Source organism: Nyctibius grandis, chromosome 5 (genome assembly GCF_013368605.1).
Source record: "Nyctibius grandis isolate bNycGra1 chromosome 5, bNycGra1.pri, whole genome shotgun sequence".
In the NCBI taxonomy this organism is placed as follows: domain Eukaryota; kingdom Metazoa; phylum Chordata; class Aves; order Nyctibiiformes; family Nyctibiidae; genus Nyctibius; species Nyctibius grandis.
This window is the reverse complement of record NC_090662.1, coordinates 64,229,622-64,254,380: the sequence shown is the minus strand read 5'-3', so window position 1 is coordinate 64,254,380 and position 24,759 is coordinate 64,229,622. Positions and strand designations below refer to the sequence as shown.

Genomic DNA, 24,759 nt, shown 5'->3' with positions numbered 1-24,759 from the left:
GGCTGCAGCCCCGCCGGCGAGCACCGCAAGCGGGGAGAAGCCCCGGCGGGAGGCGAGGGGGGCGGGCGCAGCGGAGGGGCCGCTCGCCCCGAGGGCCGCAGCCCGCGCCCTGCCCTGCGACGGACGCCTCTGCCGCCCGGCCCGGCCCGGGGGCGGTGGCGGGGGACGCGGGGCGGCAGGGCGCAGCGTCGCCCCGGGGGTAGGGCCCAGGCCTAGGTCTTCCCAGCGCGGCTGTCAGCCGCGGCCTCCCGACACCGCGGCCCCTTCCCTGCCGCCCGCTCCCGCCGGCCGTGCCCCTTCTCCCCCCGCCTTACGAAGCCCGGTTGCCACCGGCCGCAACATCTACGCCCTGTACTGAGCGTGGCCGCACGAAGCGGAAGGCCGGCGGCCGCCACGATAACCTTTGCCATGTTAATTTATTTTATTAGTATCGGGAAACCCTCCTCCTCCGCTCCCTCCCTCCCTCCCTCCCCAGGCGTTTCCCAGGCGCACAGCTCGCAGGTTAGGCAGGGCACAGCCCGGGGACGGCTCCCCCGCTGCCCCGCTCCTGACTTGCCCCGTCCCCTCCTGCAGCCGCTGTGGCGGCTGCCATCGCCGTGCCCGGCTGTGATGGCCGGCACAGCGGCGAGGTGGCCAGGGAGCGGAGAGCCGGGCTGCCCCAGCCCCTCCGGAGCCTGCAGCGGCATCGGGTCCCCCCCACCTCGGCGCCTCCCCGACGGCCGCGGCGGGCCGCGTCTCGGCGCTGCCCCGGGGGCCCCGCAGCTCCGTTCCGGCTCCACCGGCGCCGTGCCGGTGTAGCTGGTGCGGGTGAGGACGGGGCAGGGGGCGGCGGGGCAGGGCAGCCCCGGCCTCTCGGAGCCGCTTCGCTCCCCGCCGCCCCGAGGCCGCCCAGGGTTTTCTCACCCCTCGCCCTCAACGCGGCCCGAAGGGCATTTTGTAAAATTTAAATATTGATTTTAAAACAAAAAAAAAAAAAAAAGGAGAGAAGGCGAGTGGAGGCTGCCCGGCCCTTCTCGGCTGCGCCTGCCGCCGTCCCGGGGCGGGGGCTCGGCGCACCCGGCGGGGGCTCGGCGCACCGGGCGGGCTCGACCTTTCGCCGGCCACCGGCGACACCAGCCAGGTTTGGGCCACTTTTACTGCCGGGGCCCCGGGACAAAACCCGGGGGGGTTGTTCCGGGGAGAAAATGCTCAGCGGGGAAGGAATCGTTGTGTTCGTGTCCGAACGTGTTCAGGAGTTCGAGGGTGTAAAAGAAAGTCGCGGTGCTGCCCGGCGGCACTGCCGAGGCTGAGTTACGGGCGCTGCGGGCAACTTCTCGTTGTCGTGAGTAACGGGTCTTTCGGGAAAGAAAATAATCAAACCAAATCAAAAAAGTTCCGCGTTTTCTATCCCTGCGTTCAAAATTGTCCATCCTCGGGCTGAGCCTCCGTATTATTCGTTCCTTAAATTCAGTATTGTTATAATAAATGGCAGCATGATTGATTAAGATAATATTAATCGGAAAACACTTTAGTCTTGCTAAACAGATGGCAAGAAAAGTGGAGCTTTGCGGTTGTCTTATTCAGACACCTTAACCTCCCTTTCAGAAGGCTTAATCCAATTAGCTTTTCTCTTGAGTTTCAGTTGTTATGTAAAGATCCTTTTGCATTGTGGAGAAATATGGCTTCATTGAAAAAAATCCGTCATGTTTTAATTTCTCCTTAACAGTTTTTCCCCAAACCAGCGGGATAAAAAAAAATCACCCACGGCTCTAATGTTAAGGCAGGGGAATGGTTTGGTTCCTTCCCCTTCTCCTAGCAGTGCCGTCCGCTTCCACCGAGTTTAGCTCACGTTCCCCTAACGTGGGCACCGACCCACGGGGGCTGTCACCAAGACTAAACCGATTTCTGGCCGTCCGGGGGCCTGGGAAACCCCCAGCCGCTCCCCGCCTAACCAGTGTGCTGCGGGGCGGGCTGGCAGGGGGCCGCCGGGACACCGGCACCGGCAGCGCCTGGCCCCGACGGCCCGGCCCGGGCACGGCCCCGGCAGCGCTGGGCGGGGACCTGCCCCCGGAGCTCTCCCGCTGCCCGGCGGGGCCCGTCCCGCGGCTGAGGAGCGGTGCACCCATCCGGGGGGAGCACACGCTTTTCTTGGGCCGTTTGCAGCATCTTTACCCGCATCGTTTCGCCGCCGCCGTTAACTCCGTCAGGCGCCCGCCCGCTCCCAGGAGTAGTTTCTACAGCCCGTAACTCCCCCGGGCCGGGCCGGGAGCCGGTGAGCCACTGGTGGAAGTTTGCAGCCCCCGTCGGGGCTCGCCCGCCCGCCCCTGCGCTGTCGGGCACAAAGGGGTCGCCCCGGGGGGGCCGTGCCTGGCTTTTGGGGCTTGCAGGAACCTGCCCGCCGCCGCCTGCCCTGCGCTCGTCCCGGCTTTCACCCCACACCCCCGCCGGCCCCCGACACCTCCGTGCCCGCAGCCTGCCGGGGGGCCGCCGCACCGGGACCCCATCGCCTCCCCCGGCAGAGCCCACCGTGACCCAGGGCGGCTGGGGCGGGGTGGGTGCTTGGGACCAGCACCCGGGCAGCCCCGGAGGGCGGCTGGGAGGGGAAGGGAGACTTTGCGGGAGATCCCGAGTATTAATAACAGGTTTCCACAGCCGCAGCCCCCCCTAGTGACATCGGGACGGTGAGTGCGAGGCGCTGCCGGCGGGGGCTGCGCGCCCCGGGGCGGGATGGGGCGGCCGCGGCGCCGGCGGCCCCAAGGGCTGGCACCCGGCGCAGGTGGAGCGCCCTCGCCCCGGTGCCCGGTGTCCCGTCCCCCCCCGCTGCCCTGAGGGAGCTCTCCACACGCAGGATCCCTCCACCGGGCTTTCGGGGGTGCTGCCCGGCCAGGGAGATGGGTAGGGGAACGCGGGGCGGCGTGGATTTCGCGGGGCGGGGGGGGAGGGGGAGAGGGGGCTGCCACCCTCCCCTTCCCCGTGGCACCCCTGGGAAAGCTAAAGCTCCCCACACCCCCCTGCACCGCGTCAGGGAGCAAGAGCTGAAGGAAACGTAGGCGCTTTCTTGGAGTGCAACTTTTCTGCATGACTCAATATTATCCCTCCTTATTTCAGTGTTGGAGCCAGGCAAAAACTCTGCTGGTTTCAAAGCACTAGATGGATGAGAGCCCTGGGACGCGAAGCTGAGGCTTAGGAGCTGATCCAAACCCCATTAAAACCGGCAGAAAGCCTTTCAGTGCTGTGAAGGACGTTGGGATTAGGCCCTTAAAGTGGTTTGTGTGAACCACGAAAAGCGGGTTCCAGCGCCTGAGCCTGAGGCATTGTGGTGGTGGCCAGGTTTCGGTCTATATTCCTATCAATATTCGGGTGTTGAGGCAGTGGTGGGTGACCTTTTCTATGAGCTTGCCATTTAAAAAAGATCTAGCATATAAGCACTGATTGAAGAGAATTAATCGTTTTCATATCCTGGTTCAATTAATGAAATTGCCTATATTGATAATAAATACTTGAATGCTAGTTAGGAAAGCAGTTGTGACATTTCATAACATGTATAAGGCTGAAGTGTGCAATCCTAGGTCTCGATTTTTTTGATCCAAGCGAGAGGTTGATTTTGCTGCTGAAAACTCTTTGCTTTGCTTATTGCAACACAGCTTACTAATAGATAAAGCCAACTTGCCATTGGCTTTTTTTCTTACTTTCCTTGAGTACTTTTCATACTCAAGCAAAAATGTGATTTCTTTTTGTTCCAATATATAAAAAAAGTTCTTTACTGTTTCAGGATTTGTGTTTATAAAGGCTTGTACCTGCTGAGCACTTAAGATGATCCAATGATTCTTTTGAATCCTAAATTTAATATGATAGGGACACGCAAAAGAAATACCACTGGTCCTTTATATAATTGAACCTATTTGTCTTATGTCATTTCATATCTTGTAAGATTTCACACGTGAAAGAAATGGAACAACAACCAAAAAAAAACCCAACAAAAATGTTTTCTTTCCTGCTGTCTGCGGAGTTCCTGCGGACAATGTTTGCGCAGAGGGGCCCGATCCTTGGCAGCTCCCTCTGCCTTCAGCAGCAGCAGAACTGGGATCTAAACGCAAGTCCCGGCACTGGATTGGGTCTTCATTCCTGAGGAGGTTTTAATAACTGTAAAATCCGTAGGGATTTTTTAGAGCTTTGTAAACTGGTCAAAATTACCTTGAACTAAGAAGTTCATCTTCTGACTCAGAGAAAATAATGATTTTGTGATTTATATGTCTGCTAATGAATAATTTCTAAAATACTTAAGGAGGGTGAATTGCGATACTTTTCACTGCTCTGCAATCTGTTATTTGCCTGCAATAAACAAAAGGTCTTTAAAAGGATGGACGAAAAAAAAGAACTAAAACAAGCTTTTGTGTAAGAGTAGCCAGACTACTGTAGGAAACTATTTCATTTATTTAAGTTTCAGTTTAGGGGTTACAGTCCTCAAGATTTTATTTTTTTGCGTAAAATCCTCATTAAAGAAGGGACTCTTGATTCAGACAAATAAAACTTTTGTCTGTGAGACTGTGAAGAAACCTGCAGCCTCAGGTGGTCTATTGCAGCTGCACCTTTACTATAGTAAACATCTATCAAGTGAAAGATCTTTTTGAAATTAGAAGAGACTATTTTGTGCAAAGATACTTGTGATGCTGTTAGAGCTGTCCCACAGAGAGTCACCAGTACAGTACCCTGCTTCCATCAGGGTCATTGGCTTGTTTACTTTTAGGAAATATGTCTGGTTTTCAGCCACTGGTGCAGGAGCGTACAGGCAAGGAAGAAGGTTAGCGTAGCCATAAAATCTGCAGCATCTCCAAATGTAGACACCTTTGCATTTCTCTAGCTTAATTTGCAAGCGGTTTGCAAGTTAGGACAGCCGTAAGGAGGTGCATCCCCTGGGATGCTATTTCTATACGTAGGATTTCACCATAGCACAATAAAGATCAAATCGTGGGATCACTGAAATCCGCGCGGTGATGAAACATCAGTACCCCTTCAGACGAAGACTTTTGAAGAGGTGGCCTTAAATACAGCTGGGGCTTGATGGTTCGTAACAATGCCTTTAGAGCAGCAGTGGGCTGTCATGTAACTAATAGAAATATAAGGTCAGTCCCTTGGGGATAGTTGATGTGACATTCGAGTCTAAATAATTAGCTCACAATTCCGTGAACACTGAGGTTTGCGAATTTTCTGAGTTCACCCACTTGTCTGTTTCCCTGCATCTGTGCTGGATTTTCTATTTGTTTCATTGTGTCTGAAAATGAATACCCCGTACGATCCCACCCTGCTGGAGCCCAGTGCCCCGGCGGCCAAGGGGATTTGATTGCTAACATTCTAGTTAGGAAGATGGATAGTATAAAGGATATTTGATGGATGAGCGATCCTATAGATAACAAGCATAGGAAGGAAGAGTACGTGGTGATGATTAAGCCAGCGGAGGCCTGGTTATGTTTTTTTATGTATCTGTACTAAAAACATGTTTCCACACATCTTTAGGTCCTGTAGAATCGTATATAGGTGTCGGAGAGTTTCTGTGAGTATTTGAAACTGTAATACAATTTGCTGTTAGAGATGGGTCCTGATCCTGCGATGGCTCCATGAGGGAAACACCTGTTGGAGTCTGTGTGTGTGCCTCAGAGAGGGCAGGTGCCCAGGATTAGCCTGTAATGATCCCTCCCAACGGTTGGGAATGGGTAATAACTTAATTGCAGCTGTTTTACTTGCATAACTAGCAGTCCTGGCCTGTCTTCATTATCATTTATTTTCTCCCAGGACAGTTGCAGCAAGAGCAGTTTATTAGCTATAAAATACTAGCTGGTGTTAGAAATGGTGCTGAAAGCCGGTGGCAGAGTCTTTCTGGCTTGCCGCAAGAGCTGCGGTTTCATTCTCTGTATATAAAAAAGTGTCGAGTTAAATACTTTTGGCCATTCTTCCCTTTCTGATAAATTTGAAATCAGGGAAAGTGGAGAGGGTTAAATAGAGCCTTGGTTCTCACTGCACCCAGTAAGGAAGCAAAAGCTCATTTGCAGCTTAAATTGCCTCAAGACTGAAACGCGGGGCTCAGCGCTGTCTCATTTCCTTCGCTTCAGCTGCAGTTAAGCACTTTGTTTTCTTTTATTGGTAAGTGAACTTAATTTCTCCGAGATGGAATTTGTTACAGGAACGAAGGAGTTGATTTATAGCTATGAATGATGGGTTTGCAATTAATTAGCAGCTTATCCTGAGTATTTTTGTGCAGGATCCCAAGTATTATGGTAATGGAAAACAATACATTTTAGATAGCTGGAACATTCTCTGAATGACCGATTCCCTGAAACTTACAGCCCTGGGAATTAGAGGCATTAATTTCAGAGCACCAGGCTGGGGACATATGCTGGGATTTCATCGGTTTTCTAGGCTTGCCGTAGTCTGATGCTGCGGTCATCGTTCTGACAAACTTCCCGCTGGAGCTTTGGGTGCTCATGAACCCCATGGCATAGACTCAAACAGTTAGAGGCACAAAATCCTCTTCTCTGGGGGTTTTGATTTGCTTGCTGAGATCATATCTATAAAAAAGGAGATTTGCCTGAAAGTAAGGACTACAAGTTTCGAGTATTAGAAATTACTGCCTTTTTTTTTGAGAGTGCTGTCACTAGAAATAGAACTACTTGTTATTGCTCATCTTCTCTTTCTTCTCTTTTTAAACTTTCACTCCTTAGAATAATACTATCAGACTATCCTGTTTTTTTCAATGCAGCCATTTTTACTGGTTTGGCTACTTGGGGCAAGACTTAGAGACACTCACATTAATTTGGGTAGAAGTCATTACATGAGAAATGTCTTACATACAAATATAAGTTTGCAAATGAGACCCCTAAGTCAACAAAACAGGCATGAGCTTTCTGTTCTTGTGTAGGTCTGTAAATTCAGATCTAGCTTCTGCTAAACCTGTAAAGCAACAGAATACCAGAAATGCGATGGCAAGAGGAACTGAAAAGTAGTGAAAAAAAACAAATGTAGGGGTAAATACAGATACCACTAAATACAATGACAGAAACATTACCATACTTTTCCCTCTAGAATCCTATTAATTGCTAAACTATTTCAGCAGTGCTAAAACTACCTCAGCTGCAGCTGAGGAAGGGCAGTATGGAGGGGGAGCCCAATTCCTAAGTGGGATCTCATGAGCATTCATCCAATGCTGAGAGGAACTACCTGTGTCCGGGAGCTGGGTCCCCCGTGGTGACAGCAATGCATACCTAATTTGGAAGGCCTCACAGAACATCCTTTCCACAACCCATGACACTTTCCAGCACCCTGCAACAAAGGTGCAACCTGCAGCAAAAGACCAAAAGCTCCCATGTATCAGAGGACAAGCAGGAAAGGCTGTATGTTTTGCTAATATTCCAGGTTCTTGCAGAAATACGCCATTTGTTGATTAAAATTCACGGATGGTCATAGAAAGTAGACCCAATCCTATCCTTCAAAGGGAAAAAAAAAAATCCTCAACAACCTGACTTGTGTGGTTCCCCCTCATCTGACATTCAGTTTACCCATAAACATGTGGCAGGATGTCCTAATTAAGCAAATGAGTATTTAATGCTGTTAGCTTCTGCAACATAGTTTGTAGGTATTCTACTCTTGCCTGTTGCCATCTTCAATGCTCAGAAGAAGGTAAAATCCTTCCTGTCCCTCTACGCCCTACAAAACTTAAGCAGCAGAGGGAAACAAAAATGCCTCGCTTGTCCTTAAGGTGACAGTGACCTGATAGTCACTGTAAAAAAAGTGGTGCAAGCAAATGTGGAAGTGTAGTCCTACTCCCCAAGTGCTGTGTGTCAGGGTACAGCAGCTGTACGCTGTTCTGTGACGAGAGATGGCTGCCTCTGTGGTGGGTGTTCCATGGGTGCATGGGCTCACAGGGAGGCTGGAGGGAATGGGCTGCTTTGCAGAGCCTCACCCACCACTCAGCACAGCCCTTCGGCTCCAGGTCTCTGTATGTCAGACCTCGCTGAGCAGCGGGTCAGGGATTTGCTGGCTGATACGCTTGGCACCCCAGGGTCAGCAGGAGAGGAGCCATGCCTGATGCTGTGTGTGAGACAGAGATCCTGTCAGGGACAGACATGGCATAAGAGCCAGAGCAGGAATTCTCATGCTGAGCACGACAGGTCTGCAACGCACACCTCGTGTCTGTAAAAGGCTGCTTCTTCTGGGCCTCTCAGGGTCAAGGGTAGAATGAGCTATATTTTAGTTATCAAGGAAAATTTGGCCTTATGAGAGGCTGCATGGAAATGACACATTCGCTAAATGGTGTGTTGTGTTTGCACGCCAGCCTGTGGCCCAGCTGAGCCTCCTGGGTGCTCACCGTGTGACACCAGAACACATCAGCTTAGAGGAGGAGCGCTTAAGAGACCTCCGAGGTCCATGGCAGAGCAAGGCAGCTGCTGGGTGAGATTTACTCCGTGCCTTGTGCAGGCTGAGAGCTGGGACACCCAGCAGAGCACTCTGCTCCTCTGGAAACTGCGCCCTGTTCTTCCTCCCTCCCAAGGGTGGCAATAACAGATCCTGCTGGTCAGGTTGACTGACTAGTGCATGTTTCCCAGCGCTGAAGCTCACATTCCTCTCCTAAATGCAGAGTCACGGGGACAATACTGGTGCGAGGGCGCCTCTAACGCAAACATTATTTTTTTTTTAAATGAATTGTGGTAGGGGCAGCAAATGGCCTCCATTGTAAGGAGGTGGGGAGAACTGGGGAGGACTGTGTTTACAGAGCAGTTTAATCACATGGATGGAGCAGTATGTTCACCTCTTCTCCTTGCTGGGTCATTTCCACTTTGAGCTCTGCAAACAGACCGTCTATTGAGCCGTTAGTATTCAGTGCTGAATATTCAATACTAGACTCTTGTTTTGGTGAGTCTTAGGCAAAAAAAAAGGAGGAGGGAAGAAGACTTCTCTTTTTTTCTCATGTTCCCTCCCTGAGTTTGCTTTGCATATTGTTCAGAGGAGACTGGAGGCTCCTCAGAAAAGCCAGGCTCCTCATTTTAAGAGAACTGGTCTACTTTCATAGTACTTTCTAAGAGGAGGGAAGATACAGTGTGGAAGGGACTAAATTCATACAAGGTTTATGAATCTGTAAGTCTAGGCACATCATGACTGAGTGAAGACTTTCCAACAAGCACATTTAGGCTGTAAAAATAATAGCATGAAATGCTTGCTCTGTATACACAGAATAGTTCTGAGAGGTACCAATCTTTGTGGGAGTATGTTATGATGATTTATTAATGACCTCTCTGCTAGTTTTGGTATGCAGATATTCTGTGGGTGCATTCTGAGAGCCAAAAGAAACGGTGTTCTTTATTTGTTTCTGTCTAGTTAGTGCCATATTTGCTCACAAAATAGTTGTGAATAATGTAATGGCTGCATCCTTTGACAGTAGGGAGCAACAGCTAGGTTGGGAATAGATGTGCATAAAGTGATGAAAAGTGGCCGCCATTTGAGTAAATGTAGTATCTCTTTCCTTTGATTCACACCTTCTTCAGCCAAGTGATTGTCTCTTTCTTACTGCTACGATTATGCCCTGACACCTGAGTTTTCTTTGCACATGCGTGTCTGTCTGTGTTTGCTTGTTCTTTCAGTCTGTCTGACTGGCTGCTGTTTCTAATGAGAAGTATTTACTGTAGTACCATTCCTTCAGGAGCTGACCTCTTTTCTCCTGATTTTAAAAAAAATCTCCTCTCTATAGTTACTTTCTTTCCTCCTATCCTTTATTTCTGACCATTCCCTTTCCTTTGTCATTCATTCTTTTGTTTCCTTTCCTTTTCTTTTTCCTCTCCTTTCCAACAACCAGCCTTCTCCCTCTTCTCTTGCATCCCTGATCCCAACAATCAGTGTTTTGGGTATCTCCCACCCATATATCACACCTTTGCATTTTGTCATCTTTGTGGGCCCGTCTTACTGATGTACTACTGTTTCTGTGCCAAATTGGCCTCTCTGCTGGATTCACCAGCTCCTGGGGCAGGGGGATGCGTTTCGTGGGTACTTGATGCAAATCCTGTTTCTTGTTGAGTCACAGACTTTCTGTTCAGCCAGATGACTCCAGCCTTGTGCAGTGGTGAAGTGGAGCTGAATTAAGGATTTGAGGACTCCATGTCTTCTCCTGCACACTGGTGAGCTGAGGGACCATGGCAGCAGCCAGGAATTTTCAACCCAAAAACTAGTGAGCAGAGACTGCCGTAGGGTACTAGTATAAGAGACGTTGTGATAGGTACGCAGAAATGAAGGCCCTATGAGCTCTTTTGTGTATCTCATGTTAATTCTATTGCATAAGAAGTAATGAAATCTGGGGCAAAAAGGGTGTCAAGAGACTCTGGCCTTTATTCTGGGAGAGAATAGGACAGGCAATAATCAAGGGACGTGTTTGCGTTTCCATGGAAGGAAATGTTGCGGCTAAATTGGAGACAATGATAGCATTTACATTGGTTCATCCAGGAGACCCTGAAGGACTGAGGTTCTATAACATATCGTGATGTAGAAGCGTGAGGGTACACTTTGCTGCATGCAGAGTTGGTGCTTGGAAAGCACATGATATGTGTGATTATCCTACTGATGAAAATGTTGGCTGCATGTTGCACACCCATGTGAGTTAAGAGCCCTGGGAGAGCTGAATTGGTCAGACACTGTTGTCGTTGACTTAAATGATCCTAGGTGAAAGGGAGGAAATGTCACTGCACTGAAACTGGACCAGGTGAGGTTCTCTTTGCTGTTAAATGAGGAATGGCCTTGATGCAGCAAAAACCAAGTGGCCGTTTACTGGTCTGGTGAAACTTCTCTAAATAAAATGATAGATAGCATCTGTGTGTGACTGGGAGAGGGAAAGGGCTACTCCCAATTAACATGTATACTGAGTTGGAAATGTGATAGTAATGTGATATGTGATTCCAGAGAAGGGAACAGATAGGACTTCAGAAGTCCTGTCTGATCCAGGTTGGAGGTGGCCCTAAATGCCAGAATCAATATGCAGAGGAATCTTGTATTCTAGGGTTCCTAAGGGTGCTTGATCTATATTTGGGATGCAGCTTATTAACAAGGAATATTGTTGACAGAGTACTTCAACAAAAGTATCACATTTAGCTGAACTTCTGCATAGTACACAGAGTAACAAGAAAGCAACATGTTATAAATTTCATTTTTCCTACCCAAATATTTCCTCCCCTATTCTAGAGGACTTAAAGATGATGAGCTATGGTGCTTTTTGTTATATAAGTTTAAACACAGCATGCAAATTTTTAAATATACCTTACTAAATGGATTAGCAGAAAATCGGTACTAGGAGCAAAGACCTGGTTGAACAAAACAAAAGAGCTCTCACAGATTCAAGAGAGGAATTCTTTGTATTCTTATGATATCACGGCAAATCTCACAATGCTTCACTAGAATCATGAGTCAAAGAGAAAGGACAAAAACATTCCTGCCAACATCTAGTAAGTGCCCTGGACCAATGTCCATTAACCCTGAAACAGTTCCAAGAGAACAGTATGCCAAGAAACAAGAACAAAAGACAGGACTGCAACAAGAGTGCCTGACATTTTGCCCTGTTGGAAGTGAAGTAAAAAGTTAGATTAGCAGACAAAGCACCAAGGTATCTGGCAGCTTGTCAGGGTAGCAGCTCTACCATCTGCACCAAGGCCATGTGTCACTGTCATCCCTGAGGAGCAGGTCTCATGGAAGAACAGAAGATGGCTATGCAGGACCAAGGAGGACACTGGCATGATTTTCTGTGGAGCCTGAAGATGTTCCTGACAGCTCGTATGCACTGACTGAAGGATATGTGCTTTGCCAGCCAATGGCACTGAATGAGGCAGCGAGGAGCAAAACCAGGCTCTGTGTGGCAGATACACCTCGTTGGTCAAAGAGGAGCTGTTTTGTGAACGGGTGTCTACACGATGGAGTAATCAGAGGGAATAGCACTTAGATGATGACTCTGATATGATCTCACAAACCTTTCATTTGACAATGGAGAGGGGGCAGATTACATGACCCATGAAAGCCTAAATCGTAGAAAATCCCCATGTGTGTGATTAGCTGTCCCTAATAGTTTGTTCTGCTTGATTTTAGTTGATTTCGGTAAGTTTAATGCCATCCATGGGAGCCAGTGACTGCCAAACCCTGTCATGTTACTGGCATGCAGTTGTTTATCACATCGTGCAGAGGCCAGGCTAGGAGAGCTTGCTCAGGTCTTGGTTTTACAGTAGACTGAGGTTTCGGAGAAAAGGTGGTTTTTTGTTTGCTCTCTTTCAGTGTGGTTCTTGAAAAGCTTTGAATGTGCTGCTGTAACCAGCCCTCGCAGCACTCCAGCAGCATTAAAATTCTCAGGTGGCAGATGTACCTATAACCAGCATTGCTGTGCTGCAAGTTGTGTGGGAGAGAACATGAATCCTCTGCTTTTAGTCAGAGCAGGTGTCATGTGCAGCAAGTACTAGAGCAGGGTCTTAATAGTTTGAGGGTCAGACTTCAGGTTTATCTCCTAATTATTACTCCTGACAGAAAGGGATAGTCTCTTTTGCCTTTAAGAGACTATTTGTCCTGGTTTGGCCTAAACCAGGCCAATTTTCCTTTCAGTGATTTTTACTTTCAGCTAAGTCTCCTCTAAGTAACTGCACTTTCTGAAACTAACTAGTGATTTGTCTTCTAAGTTGATAATGACTAATTGAACCAAGACATTGAAGTGTTATAAGGTGCAGTTTTCACTTGCACCAAAGGAAATATTAGATGTACTGGCTCATTTTTTTCTTAACTTTAATTCCTATGGCAGTTAGAAATTAGGTTTGCAGCACACTAAGGGATAGTCGAAGCAGACAGACTGTACAGACATTATGAATGTAACAGTTGTAGACGTTAGAAGTTCTCTGTCCACAGCAACGGTACAACACAGACAGCATGAACAGAAGGTTTGTTGGGTGGTGGCATGTGTCAGACCATGTTCAGCAAGACAAGCTCTGCAGAGAAAAAGCCTCAATGGATCATGCAGACCTCAGCATTTATTCTGAGACAGACAACAGAAGAAGCTGTCAGGGCAGTGATGGTTTTCCTAAAAAAAAAAAAAAAAAGATATAGAATATTATCCTGTCAACTCCACTGAAAATTTTTGTGATAGATATCTGGTTAGTGCCATAGGCTAGGAAACTAGAAATGGGAGGTTCCATGACCTTCGGTCAGCCTCCTGAGCTTTCAAGGTACTGCTTTTACGTGCTAAATCTGCTGTTTGCAACCACTTGCTCCTGACCTAACCGATCAGATGAACAGCTAGGCAGTACTGCTGGCCAGCTCGGTACTGAGACACTTGGCAGAGATGCTGCAGGAAGAGATGAGTAACTCTTCCCTCTGAGAACGATGAACAAATAACTCAGAGGGGTGCTAAGACTCCACATGCATGACAGGAGTTCCTCCTCTGTCACAGGAACTGAAAAATTAAGTCTGTCGTCACTTCTAAGTATTCATTTTTCCAACAGGTCCTCTTGTAAATCCACTAACATTTGGTGGTCCCGTTATATTTGCATTATCTACATTTTAGATGCCTTTGCTCACAGTTACTTTCGCCTTTTTTCTACATCTGCCTTGAGAAACAGGGGAAAAATTACAAGAGCTGCCGTGAATAAAAATAAGGAGTCGGACTGTTGCAGCTACACCAGCCAAGTCAGTACATGGCTCAGGTAGTAGTTTGGGTCCTGGCAAATCTCTAATTCTTATTCCAGAGGTATCTCTATTTCAGTGACAAGCAAACTTCCGGGGACGAAATGCTGGTCCCTGTGCAGAGCACTAGGTAAATTGTCAGGCTTGTTGGCAAACTGCTTTAAAATTTGGGGTCTGGGAGCCAATCTAGAGCTGAAGGTGTGTGAGAGGGATTTCTGTGCAACTGCTAGGGCTGTGGTGATATAAATGTATGGTCATTGTGCAGACTGATACTGTGATTACCACAGGCCTTGGCTATGTTTCTAGAATGTGGGGATTCTCATCTCATACAATTTCAGTAAAAAATAGCGATTCACAATTTATGCCAGTGATATGACCACATCCAGATGACAGGATATGGCATAACTGGGGAAAACCAATGCAGTTAATACCACTGTAGCGTAGTGAGGTGAGGCAAAATGCAACTCAGATTAGGTGACCGCAGTTTCATTCTGCCTGTAAAACCTTGTAATCTCCCTTCAGGATGCACATGCACACAGGTGCCCGCAGGGCTGCAGCCAGGGGCTATGGGTACCTCACCTCCCAGCTGTGTGACACAGCCCCTCCAGCTGCTTTTGCCATCCTGCTTGGGTGCTGAGCAGGACACAGTGGCTCTCAGAGGCCAGAAGAGGCTGTGATTACAGGTTGTGCTAATACTGCATCAGCTTAACCCTCCTGGCAGGACAGCAGCTGCAGAAGCCCATGCCAGCTGTGATCAGGACCACCTCCTCTTCTCCTCCACAGAGCAGAGCCCAGGTGGCTTTCACGCTGCTCTTGCTATGGCTATGCACGTGTGGGAGCAATGAATGCTTTTATTTTCTGGGCTGCAAATCTGCTAAGCCAATAACCATTATACAAACAAGATAGAGTAATTATCTCATTAAATGTACTGGCAGTAGGAGGCACCTCTGCTGTGTTCTCTTACCTCAATTGAGGCTCTGTAGGAAGAAGCCTTGCAAAAGTGTCTTCCCGGAGCAAACCCTTCCTTCTGAAGGAGATAATTTGTCAAAATAGTTTGTTAAAGATCTATTTAAAAACCAGTTCATGCTCCTCTTTCCTGATAGTTCATGAATGCTCCTGCCCCTGAGCAGCTCTCATGGAGCCCCAGGCCTGCCTTCCCAGCTCAGTGGTGAAGCACCACACAAATAAAAATGTGCTTGTTGATGTGAAGAGCCTTGGTGGGGACAAGGGAAAGCCATACAGGCCTCTCTTCTGGCAACTCTTAAAAACAAGCTCAGTTTAAACTTCTGTTGTTAAAGGTGTGGTGGACACATTTAATGGAAAAGGAATACTTTCATGCTTGAGGTTCAGTGGACATGTCAGTCTTAGCAAGATGAGGACCAAAAAGAGGCAAAATCAGGGCCAGAAGTAGTTCCATAGTTCTTTTTAATCCATCTTTCAGCACTTAATTGGGAACAGTTTGTATTTTTTGTTCGTGTCATGATAAGTTATTCTGTCAAAAAATGACACTGGAAAAATGATTGTAAGTTGAATAATCATCTCCTTCCCCTCATGTTGGAATCCTGCAGAAGTTACGATGTATTTGTATTTAGTGGTATACGAAATTATATAACAAGAATTATAAGGCTGAGGGACATAGTTGTGCACTTCATTATAACTTAGTTTTGATCCTTGCAAAATTAAATACTTGATATAGTATTTAAAGGTGCATCTTCAAAACACCATTAAATACACCTTAGTTGCATTCTTTGCTAATAACATTGGAATAGCTTCCATATCATGTCACGGCACAGAGTTATCCGCATGTGATGACACTATATTTTACTACTAGATATGAATTTATTTTTTTTGCCTGGGTGTGTTTTGGCTAGGGCTGATGCTTGCTCAAACCACTGTGCTGGTACAAGTGAGGGTACAGTATGCTGGGGCTCAGGGTGGGAAGGAGTCCTAGGGAGCAGGGAGGGGAAATGCCTTCAGACATGATACACTGAAAACGAATGAATAAAAATACACCCTGCATGAGACAGGGTGTATTTTCTTTTGCTCTCACAAGCACTTCCCACTAGAAATTTGGGTTTTCTACATGTTGTATTTATGATTCATCATCGTTATCAGGTCTGATATGCACTTCTGTTTAATTGCCACCTGAACTCTCCATTACTCTGTGACTGTTCCCAATGTGAAATCCTGTCTATGACAAGTTCGCAAGGTCCAAGAGCAATAATTTAGGCTTTACTCATATAAAAAGTTCCATACCGTGTGACCCAATGACTGTCTAGAACAGCGGCGTACTGTGATTGGCGTCTGCCTGGGGAGCAAGTGATGAAGCCTCAGACTAGGGACACCAAGGGTTAGCCACGAGTCTCTTCCTCTGGCTCTGCAGCCGGACTGCCTGGGACAGACACCAGTACAGCCAGGTTGTACACCCACATGTTGTGAGGATAAGAGCTCGATGTGTACTTCGAGCGTGTTGTGAGGACAAGATCGATGTGTACAAGGCTCTACCCAGTATTAACTCTGAAAGAACTTAGAAAAATCAGACTTAGTTTTGACTTTTTATTTTGTTTGCTCTGCCTCTTGTTTTTGTTTTGTTTTAGGCAGGTGCTATCATATCTGGGATCTGTGGGCTCGTGAAGGGAATATTTTCAATTTCAGCAAAACTGTGGCTGTATTTTCTTTTAATGCCTGAAGGTATTCTTATTAATATTGGGAGTTAAAAGCTTTGTAAAAACTTTTTTCTTTATACAAACAGTAAAAAGTATCTACTTATTAATATTTATTTATTTATACTACATCGCTCGGTTTATGAGATAATACAGCCTTTAAACAGCTAGTTGGTTTTGTCACATTTTGTCATCTGCCAAATAATTTAACAAATTTGCCATAAACTCCCTGACATTTTTGCTCAAAAGAGTTAGTTTTCTTCATTCTTTGCTGCCAGACAGGTCATGTATCTTTTCAGGCTTGAAGAATTTCTATCAGCTATTTAAATGCAAAGCCACAAAGACAAAGCCAGACTCAGGCTGCAGTAAGCTGAACCGGGGTGATTCAGGACCAAAGGAGTTGCAGCACATAATTAAACAGTAACTGTGCCCTACTCCAGAGACTTTATATCTTGCAGTGTAAACTGCTTGCTTTACCAATGAAAAAGGGGCATATATGCAGTTATCAGAGACAGTGCGTCAACAAGGATGATGAAAATTGTTATCGAGTGACACTTAAAAGTTTTTTTTTCCTACTACTTAGGCAGGGAATGTGACTAAAGATGGCTGCTGCCAGTTCCCTGCTGCCGAGGGAAGAGGATGCATCCCAGCTTCCCAGCTCCCAGTGCCGGGATGAAAAGAAAGGGCAGAGCTGGGCATCGGTCTCTCCTTGGCGCTAATGGCAGCCGCCTTTGCTTTTACTCCCTGCAGCTGGGCTCAGAGCCAAGGGAATTATATACAGCCATGGCTGCGCACTGAAAGGAGGAGGAGGAGGTAGGGTAATCTTTCTCAAGGCTTCTTGCACCTCTCTAATGTCATCCTCAGCAGCAAGTTTTTCTTCACCTCGTAGTGATCTTTGAGGATCCAAGCTCCTGTCCCCCAGCTCGCAGTACTGAAACAGGAGAGGAAGCGATGCTTTTAGCTCAGTTTTAGGGCAGTAAAAGAAATCTGGCACAAAGCAGTGATATCGTTCTGTTGGCCTTTAGACGAGGAGGTGGTACACCCCCACCCGACGCAGCTGAGCAGCATGAGAAGGGAAAGCCTCGAAGCTGGAGTCGCTGCAGGCTTGTGGGTTAGTAACTAAGCAGGAGCTGATTGGACAGCACAGGCCTCACTGGCGAGTTTTAAATTGTGGTGTCAGCAACCGTAAAGTGATTTCTATACAAGGCCATGTTGAATTTGATGGGAGAAGAGATATCCTGAAAAATCTATTGACGACAAGTTATTTTTTCTGATTTTCAGAGAAGCACCTCAAAGGAGCAGGCTATAGGAAAGAGGCAGCATGGCTGTGAGGCTCCAAGGTCACAGGGCGGTTTGATGGTGAATAAAGAAGATGCACACAGGGCCATGCTTGTACTGATGAAGGCAGCACCGCAGTGTAGAGTTTACCGTGGGCAAACAGGCAGAGGGAAGGGAATAGCCTGGAGCTGCCACAACCTCTCTTACACTGCCTGAAAACCAGAAACGCACAAAGCAACGGTACCTGGAGTCTTGTGGCAGGGCCTGGAAATCAACTCTGAAGGGCTCTCGGCAGACCTTTCTGAAGTCCTACACAGATGCCATTGCCCTGTTGTTTGCCTGGCAGCGGAGAGTGTGTACAGAGGAATATATACAAGTTTGTGCAATTTCCTGGGTTTAAAAAGCATTTTTTCTGTGGGATGTGTTTGGCCATGACTATTCATATATTTATTTATTGGCATCTAGTGCTGAAATGAAGTCATACCAACTTCTACCTTATGTAAACCAGATGGCATCTTTACCAATACACTGGGCTTCTGCTCTCACCTTCAAGCCCGCTGCTGTGATGGGCTCTCTCTGGCTGGCAGAGTGCTGCCTGTGCAGTGCAGGTAGCCTGTTATGTCTTGGGGGTGGCTTATGGAAAGAATCTGCAGCCATTTCCATGTCTTTGAAGGTGTTTCTGGCTCTGGCAGTTTGCTGACAGTGAGGTCTGTTTCCCCTTATTCTTGTGCATCTCTTCGCTACAGTGGGGTTGTTTCCTGTTGTAACTTGTGGAGTTTACCTTGCAGCCTTCCCACCTATCCCTTCTTTTTCTTGCTTTGACCGGCAGGCAGCTCTGTGAGCTTAAGTTCATTACTGCCCACATGCATGCCCTTGAAAAATAATCTTATGAGGGAGGTCAGTTTATTTTAGCAATATCCAGGACTCCAGGCAAACTCAAGGAGCTCCTATTTCGTACTTTGTCCGAGGAAACACTTAGGAAGGTGCAACTTTGCCTTGAGGACCTGTAACAGCAAATTCTGCTGAGCCTGGTGCATGCTCTAAAGTCATCAGGGGATGTATGTTATGGCTTCCAGAAAGAGGAACAGCAGAGTCAAATCAATGTAATGCTGTACCTCATCTGACTGGCAGGAATAAATAGAAAGTGAGAAAGAGGGATGACAGGAGTGTCTGAGTACCCACCGCGGAGTGACAAAGGTTAAGTAGCTCAGTGGCTGCTGATTTGCTGTGTTGGACTCGTACCAGCATGGAAAAGATCTCGGTAGGGCCTGGGACTTCACCAGGGTGAATGGGGTTGTAGGACTGGACTTCAGGGAGCACAGTTTGAGCCCTGCTGTAACAAAAATTCACAAGAATGATTGATTTTACACACATGAAGAATCCTTTCAAAACCAGTGGAAATACTCAAGTACATAAGTTTTTGCCAGACTAAGACTTAGAAATTAATGCAATTTATGTGTTTTAGTTGCCCACATGAGATTATTTTTTTTAATGTATCATGTGATGGGGAAGGGAGAGAATATCCTTTGTTATGTGCATGGAAGTGTTTCAGCCTCTGTCATTTACAAACAGACAAACAAAAAATGAAACTAAAAAGCAACAGCTAAGTTTGAAAGCAAGAAAGGATTTTCTTGCTAAATAACCTCAGACTGAGCATGTTTTAACAGAAATGCTCCAGAACACCATCCGTTGAAAACCAGTGCTTTATTTAGTTTTTTCTGTTAGAAGTTTATTTTTTATGCAGAGACAAACACACAAAAAAGAGCATCTTTGTTCTTTTGCAGAGAGTTGGATTGAACGATGTCTCAATGAAAGTGAAAACAAACGTTATTCCAGTCACACCTCTCTGGGGAATGTTTCTAACGATGAAAGTAAGTAACTTGTCATTCATTTAAAACGAGTGAGAACATGTCCAAGTGCTAATTTCCTGCTATATATGTCTATATATATTTTTAGTAGTCTGTAGTTTGAAGAGTCAACTCACTTGACACATCCAGTGGTTCTATTATTTTTTTTTTCTGGAATATTTGCTATTTTGCATTATTTACAAGGAACTAATACTATCTATTAGTTAAAACAACCAGAAGAATTTGTATGTCACTGAATAAAGGTTGAATGACCTCTAAAATGTGCTGTTAGTATTAGCTCATGAGTAAAACCATCTGTTTTGCTTTTCACTGGTGAACACCATGCGGTTGAAATACAGGAAAAATTGTGCTGTTTCTCAATACTACTGTATCAAATCACACATATAAATTCTTTATTTTAAGAATTAAACAATCATTGGATTAAAACCCCCCACATATTAAATAATAATATTGCTTCCTTTTTAATCATAGAGAGGAAAAAATTATATCTCCAGTTGATTTTAAAATAGGTACTTTTTCTTATCTCTTGTAGTTATAGTAATTTCAGATCTTAATTTTTAACAACAGCTGGTAATTAAAAAGACCCCAAAATACCTTAAAATAACCTAGTTGTTTATTTTAAAAATTATAAGACAATTTTTAATCTACCATTTATTTTTCCCTGTTTATGCAATTTCTATTCTACTTAATTTGCCTAAAGCACAATACTCTTCATGTTACTTTTCCTGTCTGTACTTCATATGTTAGTTCATGTTACAAGATGTTAATGCAGACTGAATTCTTTAATTCAGACTCACACTTTTATAATATTCAAGCACATAAGTTTAGAAAATGTATTTTTTATCACTTCTTAATTGCTGAATGTCCCTTTTACATCTTTTTGCATTTTAAGAGAACTTCTTTATTTTGATGTCACAGTAAAATTACGTGTCTTGCAGCACAGTGTTTTAGTGGCTCATGCAATTTGCTATATTGTGGTCCTACTTTTATTTGTCCAGGGATCTCTTTTGGAGGCAATATTGCTTCTGAAGGAGAAAGGAAGTGTTAGAAACATGATTCATTCGTGACTCCCTAAGAACAGTGGACAAGAATCCACAGGCTAAGAACAGTGGACAAGAATCCTTAAAGACAGACAATAAAACTTGGACGGGTTTGGGTTTTCTGGGTTTTAAAAACTAAGGAATTGGAAATTAATTTCTCTTTAAAAATAAAATTGTAGTGAATTGTAGTGAAAAACAAAAAGCATACGCTTGTTAATTTGCTTTTTACAAGACCCTGTGAGACTTAAAAAATTCATTTCACTCTGATGCTATTTAGCAAGTGATGGAAAGAATCTGTAATGAATGAAATGTGACTTCAGACTCTTAATAGCGTCAGAATTCAGGATTCAACCCTATTGACTTTAGTGAGCTTTTCCTTAGACTCACGGTTCAAGACAGTGTTGTCAAGGTAATTATTTAGCACTACTAGCTGTATTAAAAAAATTATAATATCATAATTATAAGTCTCCTCCTATGTTCTGTTCTAGATCTGTTACCCTAACTAGGTTGTAGCAAAACTATTGGTAGTTTGTTACATTCACTTTCAGTTTAAATGTGAGCATGACAAAACTTCCACGTACCTAGGGACAGCAAGAAGTGGACCTGCAAGAGCAGGTATTTCAGACAATGGCATTGAGAAGATTGGATGGTTGTTCATTCTGTTTTCTGGTAGTGAAATAAAGGGACAAGCAATGATAATGAAAGGCAGCAAATTTAGAACTGATAAAACAAATATATAAATAAATTTATCCCACAATTTTTGTGCAGAAGACATTGTCACAGTATGTAATGGAAACCTAAATGAGGGCGAGAGATTATTTCATCTAGCTTCCTTCTTAATAGCCAGTTCTTCCAGATGCTTCCTTTGCACTGATACCAGTATTTTTGCAGTGCAGATAAGAGAACTAATCCACCTGGAAGGTCATCCTTGTTTTGGGAGCAAGGGGGAGGGGAGAGGGTGAAGAGGAAAGAAGGAGTAGGAAAGAAAAGTAAGTCACTTACCCAGCAGCAAGACCAATAATCTGTGAAATCCAGAACAAACCAGAAGTTTCGCCTTAGAAGTCATTGTACTCTGTGCTCCTTTCCAGCCCTTGAGTTCTTTCTAACATTTCTCTAACAGTGCCCACACACCAAGCAAGGAATTTCCAAACCATCGTGTCACTCTTTATCCAGCCTCTGTCATACATTTACAAACAGCAGGAGGCAAAACGTTTTGAGAAAACCTATGTAACCCTATTTGAATTCTTCATAACAGTGGTCAAATTGCTGTTGTCAATGGAGCTCCAGTTTTCATCTGCAGCCAAAAGAAGGCATCATCCATCTTTCTCTTGACTACGTATTGTTTTTGTCCCTAAATACGTTAGGTAGCTGTTGGCTGGACTCTTCCAGAGAAAATGTGGCTTTGGTGTTGGGTATTTTTTGGCCTTGCATCCAGTGAAGACTATGAGGATTTGCACCACGAACTAATAATGTTCTTACTCAGTATCATGCTTGCTCTTGTGACTATTTTTTCCTGTGTGTTTTTAGAGTTGATAGGATTTTAGGACAAGAGTAACAGTTTTGTTGGTCTCCTTTTCTATAGTTGGAGTATGCTGCAGAACCATGCTTCGGGCCACAGGCTGCAGGGGTCCTTTGCAGTCTTCTGTTCTCATCCAGACACCTCTAGGCCTCTTGAACCTGTATCACATTGTGAAGGGAAGCAACAACTCACAGCTGTGGATTCCCATGGTCTTGTTGCTTCTTAGGGCACTAATTACCCTCTTGGGACCTTTTATGATGTCTCCCAAAACACAGCTTTTACACTGTAATATAAAAATTCTAGGTAAATTTTATTTCAGTTTCCAATTTTTTAAACATTTTTACTTCCACCACTTCCACACTCTACATGTTAGTCAAAAGATCTACAGGAAAAGGGAACAGTACAACTTCATATCTAATAATTTAAAAAAACCCCCACATTTTCTGTGTACTCTGTATTAAGCCAGATTCTCCAAATTGAAATAGGGGTCTGGAAGAATACAATTCAAGAATTATGAAAGTTTCAACTTCAGTTCCCTGGGGAAGGAGTCACGATATTACATGATGCAGTGGAAGGGTTTCTTGTCCAAATTTTTTTGCATATGTAGAAATGTGAACGTGTAGAGTTCATGTGAGAGAAAGAAAAGATTCAGACTACTTTTAGCACTTCAAAAGCTGTGTTCAAAATCTGTGTTCAAACTGGCTGCAATGGAAGATTTATCCAATAGTTTCTTTTTTTTTTTTATTTGAACTAAACCTCTTATTCTTCCATTGGAAAAGAATGTTTAAAAAAGCTACTTGATTTCATTGAAAATTTTCCTTGGGGAAAAATCTGTCTTTTTCAATCATACCTACTCAACTAGAACTATGCTCCCGTGTTTCTCAGAGGGTTTTAAAAAATCCCACTATTTTAAAAGCATGGAATACATGCTAATGAGCCTGAATCTTATTTATGGCTACATGTAAGTAAGAGACAAGGTAGCTTCTTACTAGCACTTAATTTTATCTAAGGGCAAATCACTTTTGAGAACAGCCAGAAGCTGGACTGCAGGGACTACAGAGGAAGAGGTCATTCCTCTGAAAGGCGTGGAGCTACCTGAACTAAGAGAAGGATTTTGTCCTTATAAAGCTACTAATAATGTTAGCTCCTTAGAGGTTTGGAGACACATGCAGGCAGCGCTGGAAAATACAGGACTGTTCCAGAGTGGAAAGCAGAGCTTTAACTCCACTTTAGTTATGACAGACTAACATCAACATTTTAGAAAAAGGTGTACTAATGCAGGGTCTTCACTTTGTGGATATTCCACTTACTGTGTGTCCAGGTTTTGGCTGGGATGGAGCTAATCTTCTTCTTAGTAGCTAGAATAGTGCTATGTTTTGGATTTAGTATGGGATTTGGTATGAGAAGAACGTTGATAATACACTGGTGTTCTTAGTAGTTGCTAAGAAATCAAGGACTTTTCAACTTCCCATGCTTTGCTAGTGTGCAGGTGCACAAGAAGCTGGGAGGGAGCATAGCCAAAGCAACAGATCCAGATTGGCCAGTAGAATATTCCATATCATTCAACATCATGCTCAGTATATAGATGAGGGTTGGCTGGGAAGTGCACTCTCTCTTCCAAGATTGTGGTTTTGGGGTTTTCTCTCCTCTGGGATTGCTAGCCAGGGACAGGCTGGGCATTGGTCAGCTGGTGGTGAGAAGTTGCGCTGTGAATCACTTGTTTGTATATACTACCATTATTATTATTTTATTACAGTTATTAAATTGTTTTTATCTCAAACCATGAGTCTCTTTACCTTTACCTTTCCGATTCTCTACCCCACTCCCCGGAGGGTGGGGGAGAGTGAGCAAGCGGCTGCATAGTATTTAGTGGCCTGCCGCATTAAAACTGTGACGCTGTGTTTAAGGCAGCATGCTTAAAGAGGTGCTGAGCATAGCTCCTATTGTCTCCATGTCTTGCTCCAAGAGGCAAGAAATCCTTTGAGCTGGACCTAAAACGAGACAGCAGAAGTTAGAGGATACTACTGAGAGTTCAGGGAAAGCCGCGAACACATGCACGAGGTACAGACAGAACTCTATTCTAGTGGCTTTGAAACAGAATTTTGAAAGGAGAAAGACGGAGCTGTTTGTTAGCAAAGAAACTTCCATGGAGTTTGGGAAAAAAACTTCATCTGATATCTCTGGGAGCCAAGAAATCTATTTTTCTAGTACATAAATTATCCCAGTTTTGAATCTCTTTGGAGGCTTCTTCCATGCTGAGAGTTTTACTTGCAAATGTCTAAGCTATTACCTGCTTTCAGCTTGAGATGACTACCGGGTTTCCTATCCAACCAGATACCTTGAAGATACCTTTCCTTGGAATGCTGGTAATCTTTCTACTGGCAGTGGAGTGAACACATTGGATCAGCTTCTAGCAAATGGGTTTTTCCCTGAGGTGCTATGCAGCTGCTGTATGTATGAACACCTGCAGCTATGCATTAAGAGCAGGGTTTTTCCTTATTACTTTAAGTCCTTTTGCATTTGTCACAGAAAAATTGCCAGCTCTGTTCTTTGACAGTGCCGTGAAGCAAGACTTCTTTTCAGTGTCTTTATTTCATTTTTTTTAACAAAATAGATTGTGTTTTAAAAGTATTGAATTTTAAGCACTATGGGTTCATTTTAATCTACAGTGTTGTTCTGATGGGGACTGATAAAATAACAGGCCAAACAGTAAAGGAAAACAGCATTCC

The 24,759-nt window shown here is 45.0% G+C and overlaps 1 protein-coding gene across 1 annotated transcript in view; it reads left to right on the top strand.

The window, feature by feature from the left end:
* Window positions 1-24,759, top strand: part of RFX4 (regulatory factor X4) — a 99,568-nt gene that overhangs the window by 523 nt on the left and 74,286 nt on the right. The window contains exons 2-5 of the mRNA XM_068401756.1: window positions 574-807; window positions 1,796-2,206; window positions 19,388-19,474; window positions 23,616-23,621. Of these exons, the coding sequence (XP_068257857.1) occupies window positions 574-807; window positions 1,796-2,206; window positions 19,388-19,474; window positions 23,616-23,621 (738 nt within the window). The remainder of the gene's footprint in view (window positions 1-573; window positions 808-1,795; window positions 2,207-19,387; window positions 19,475-23,615; window positions 23,622-24,759) is intronic.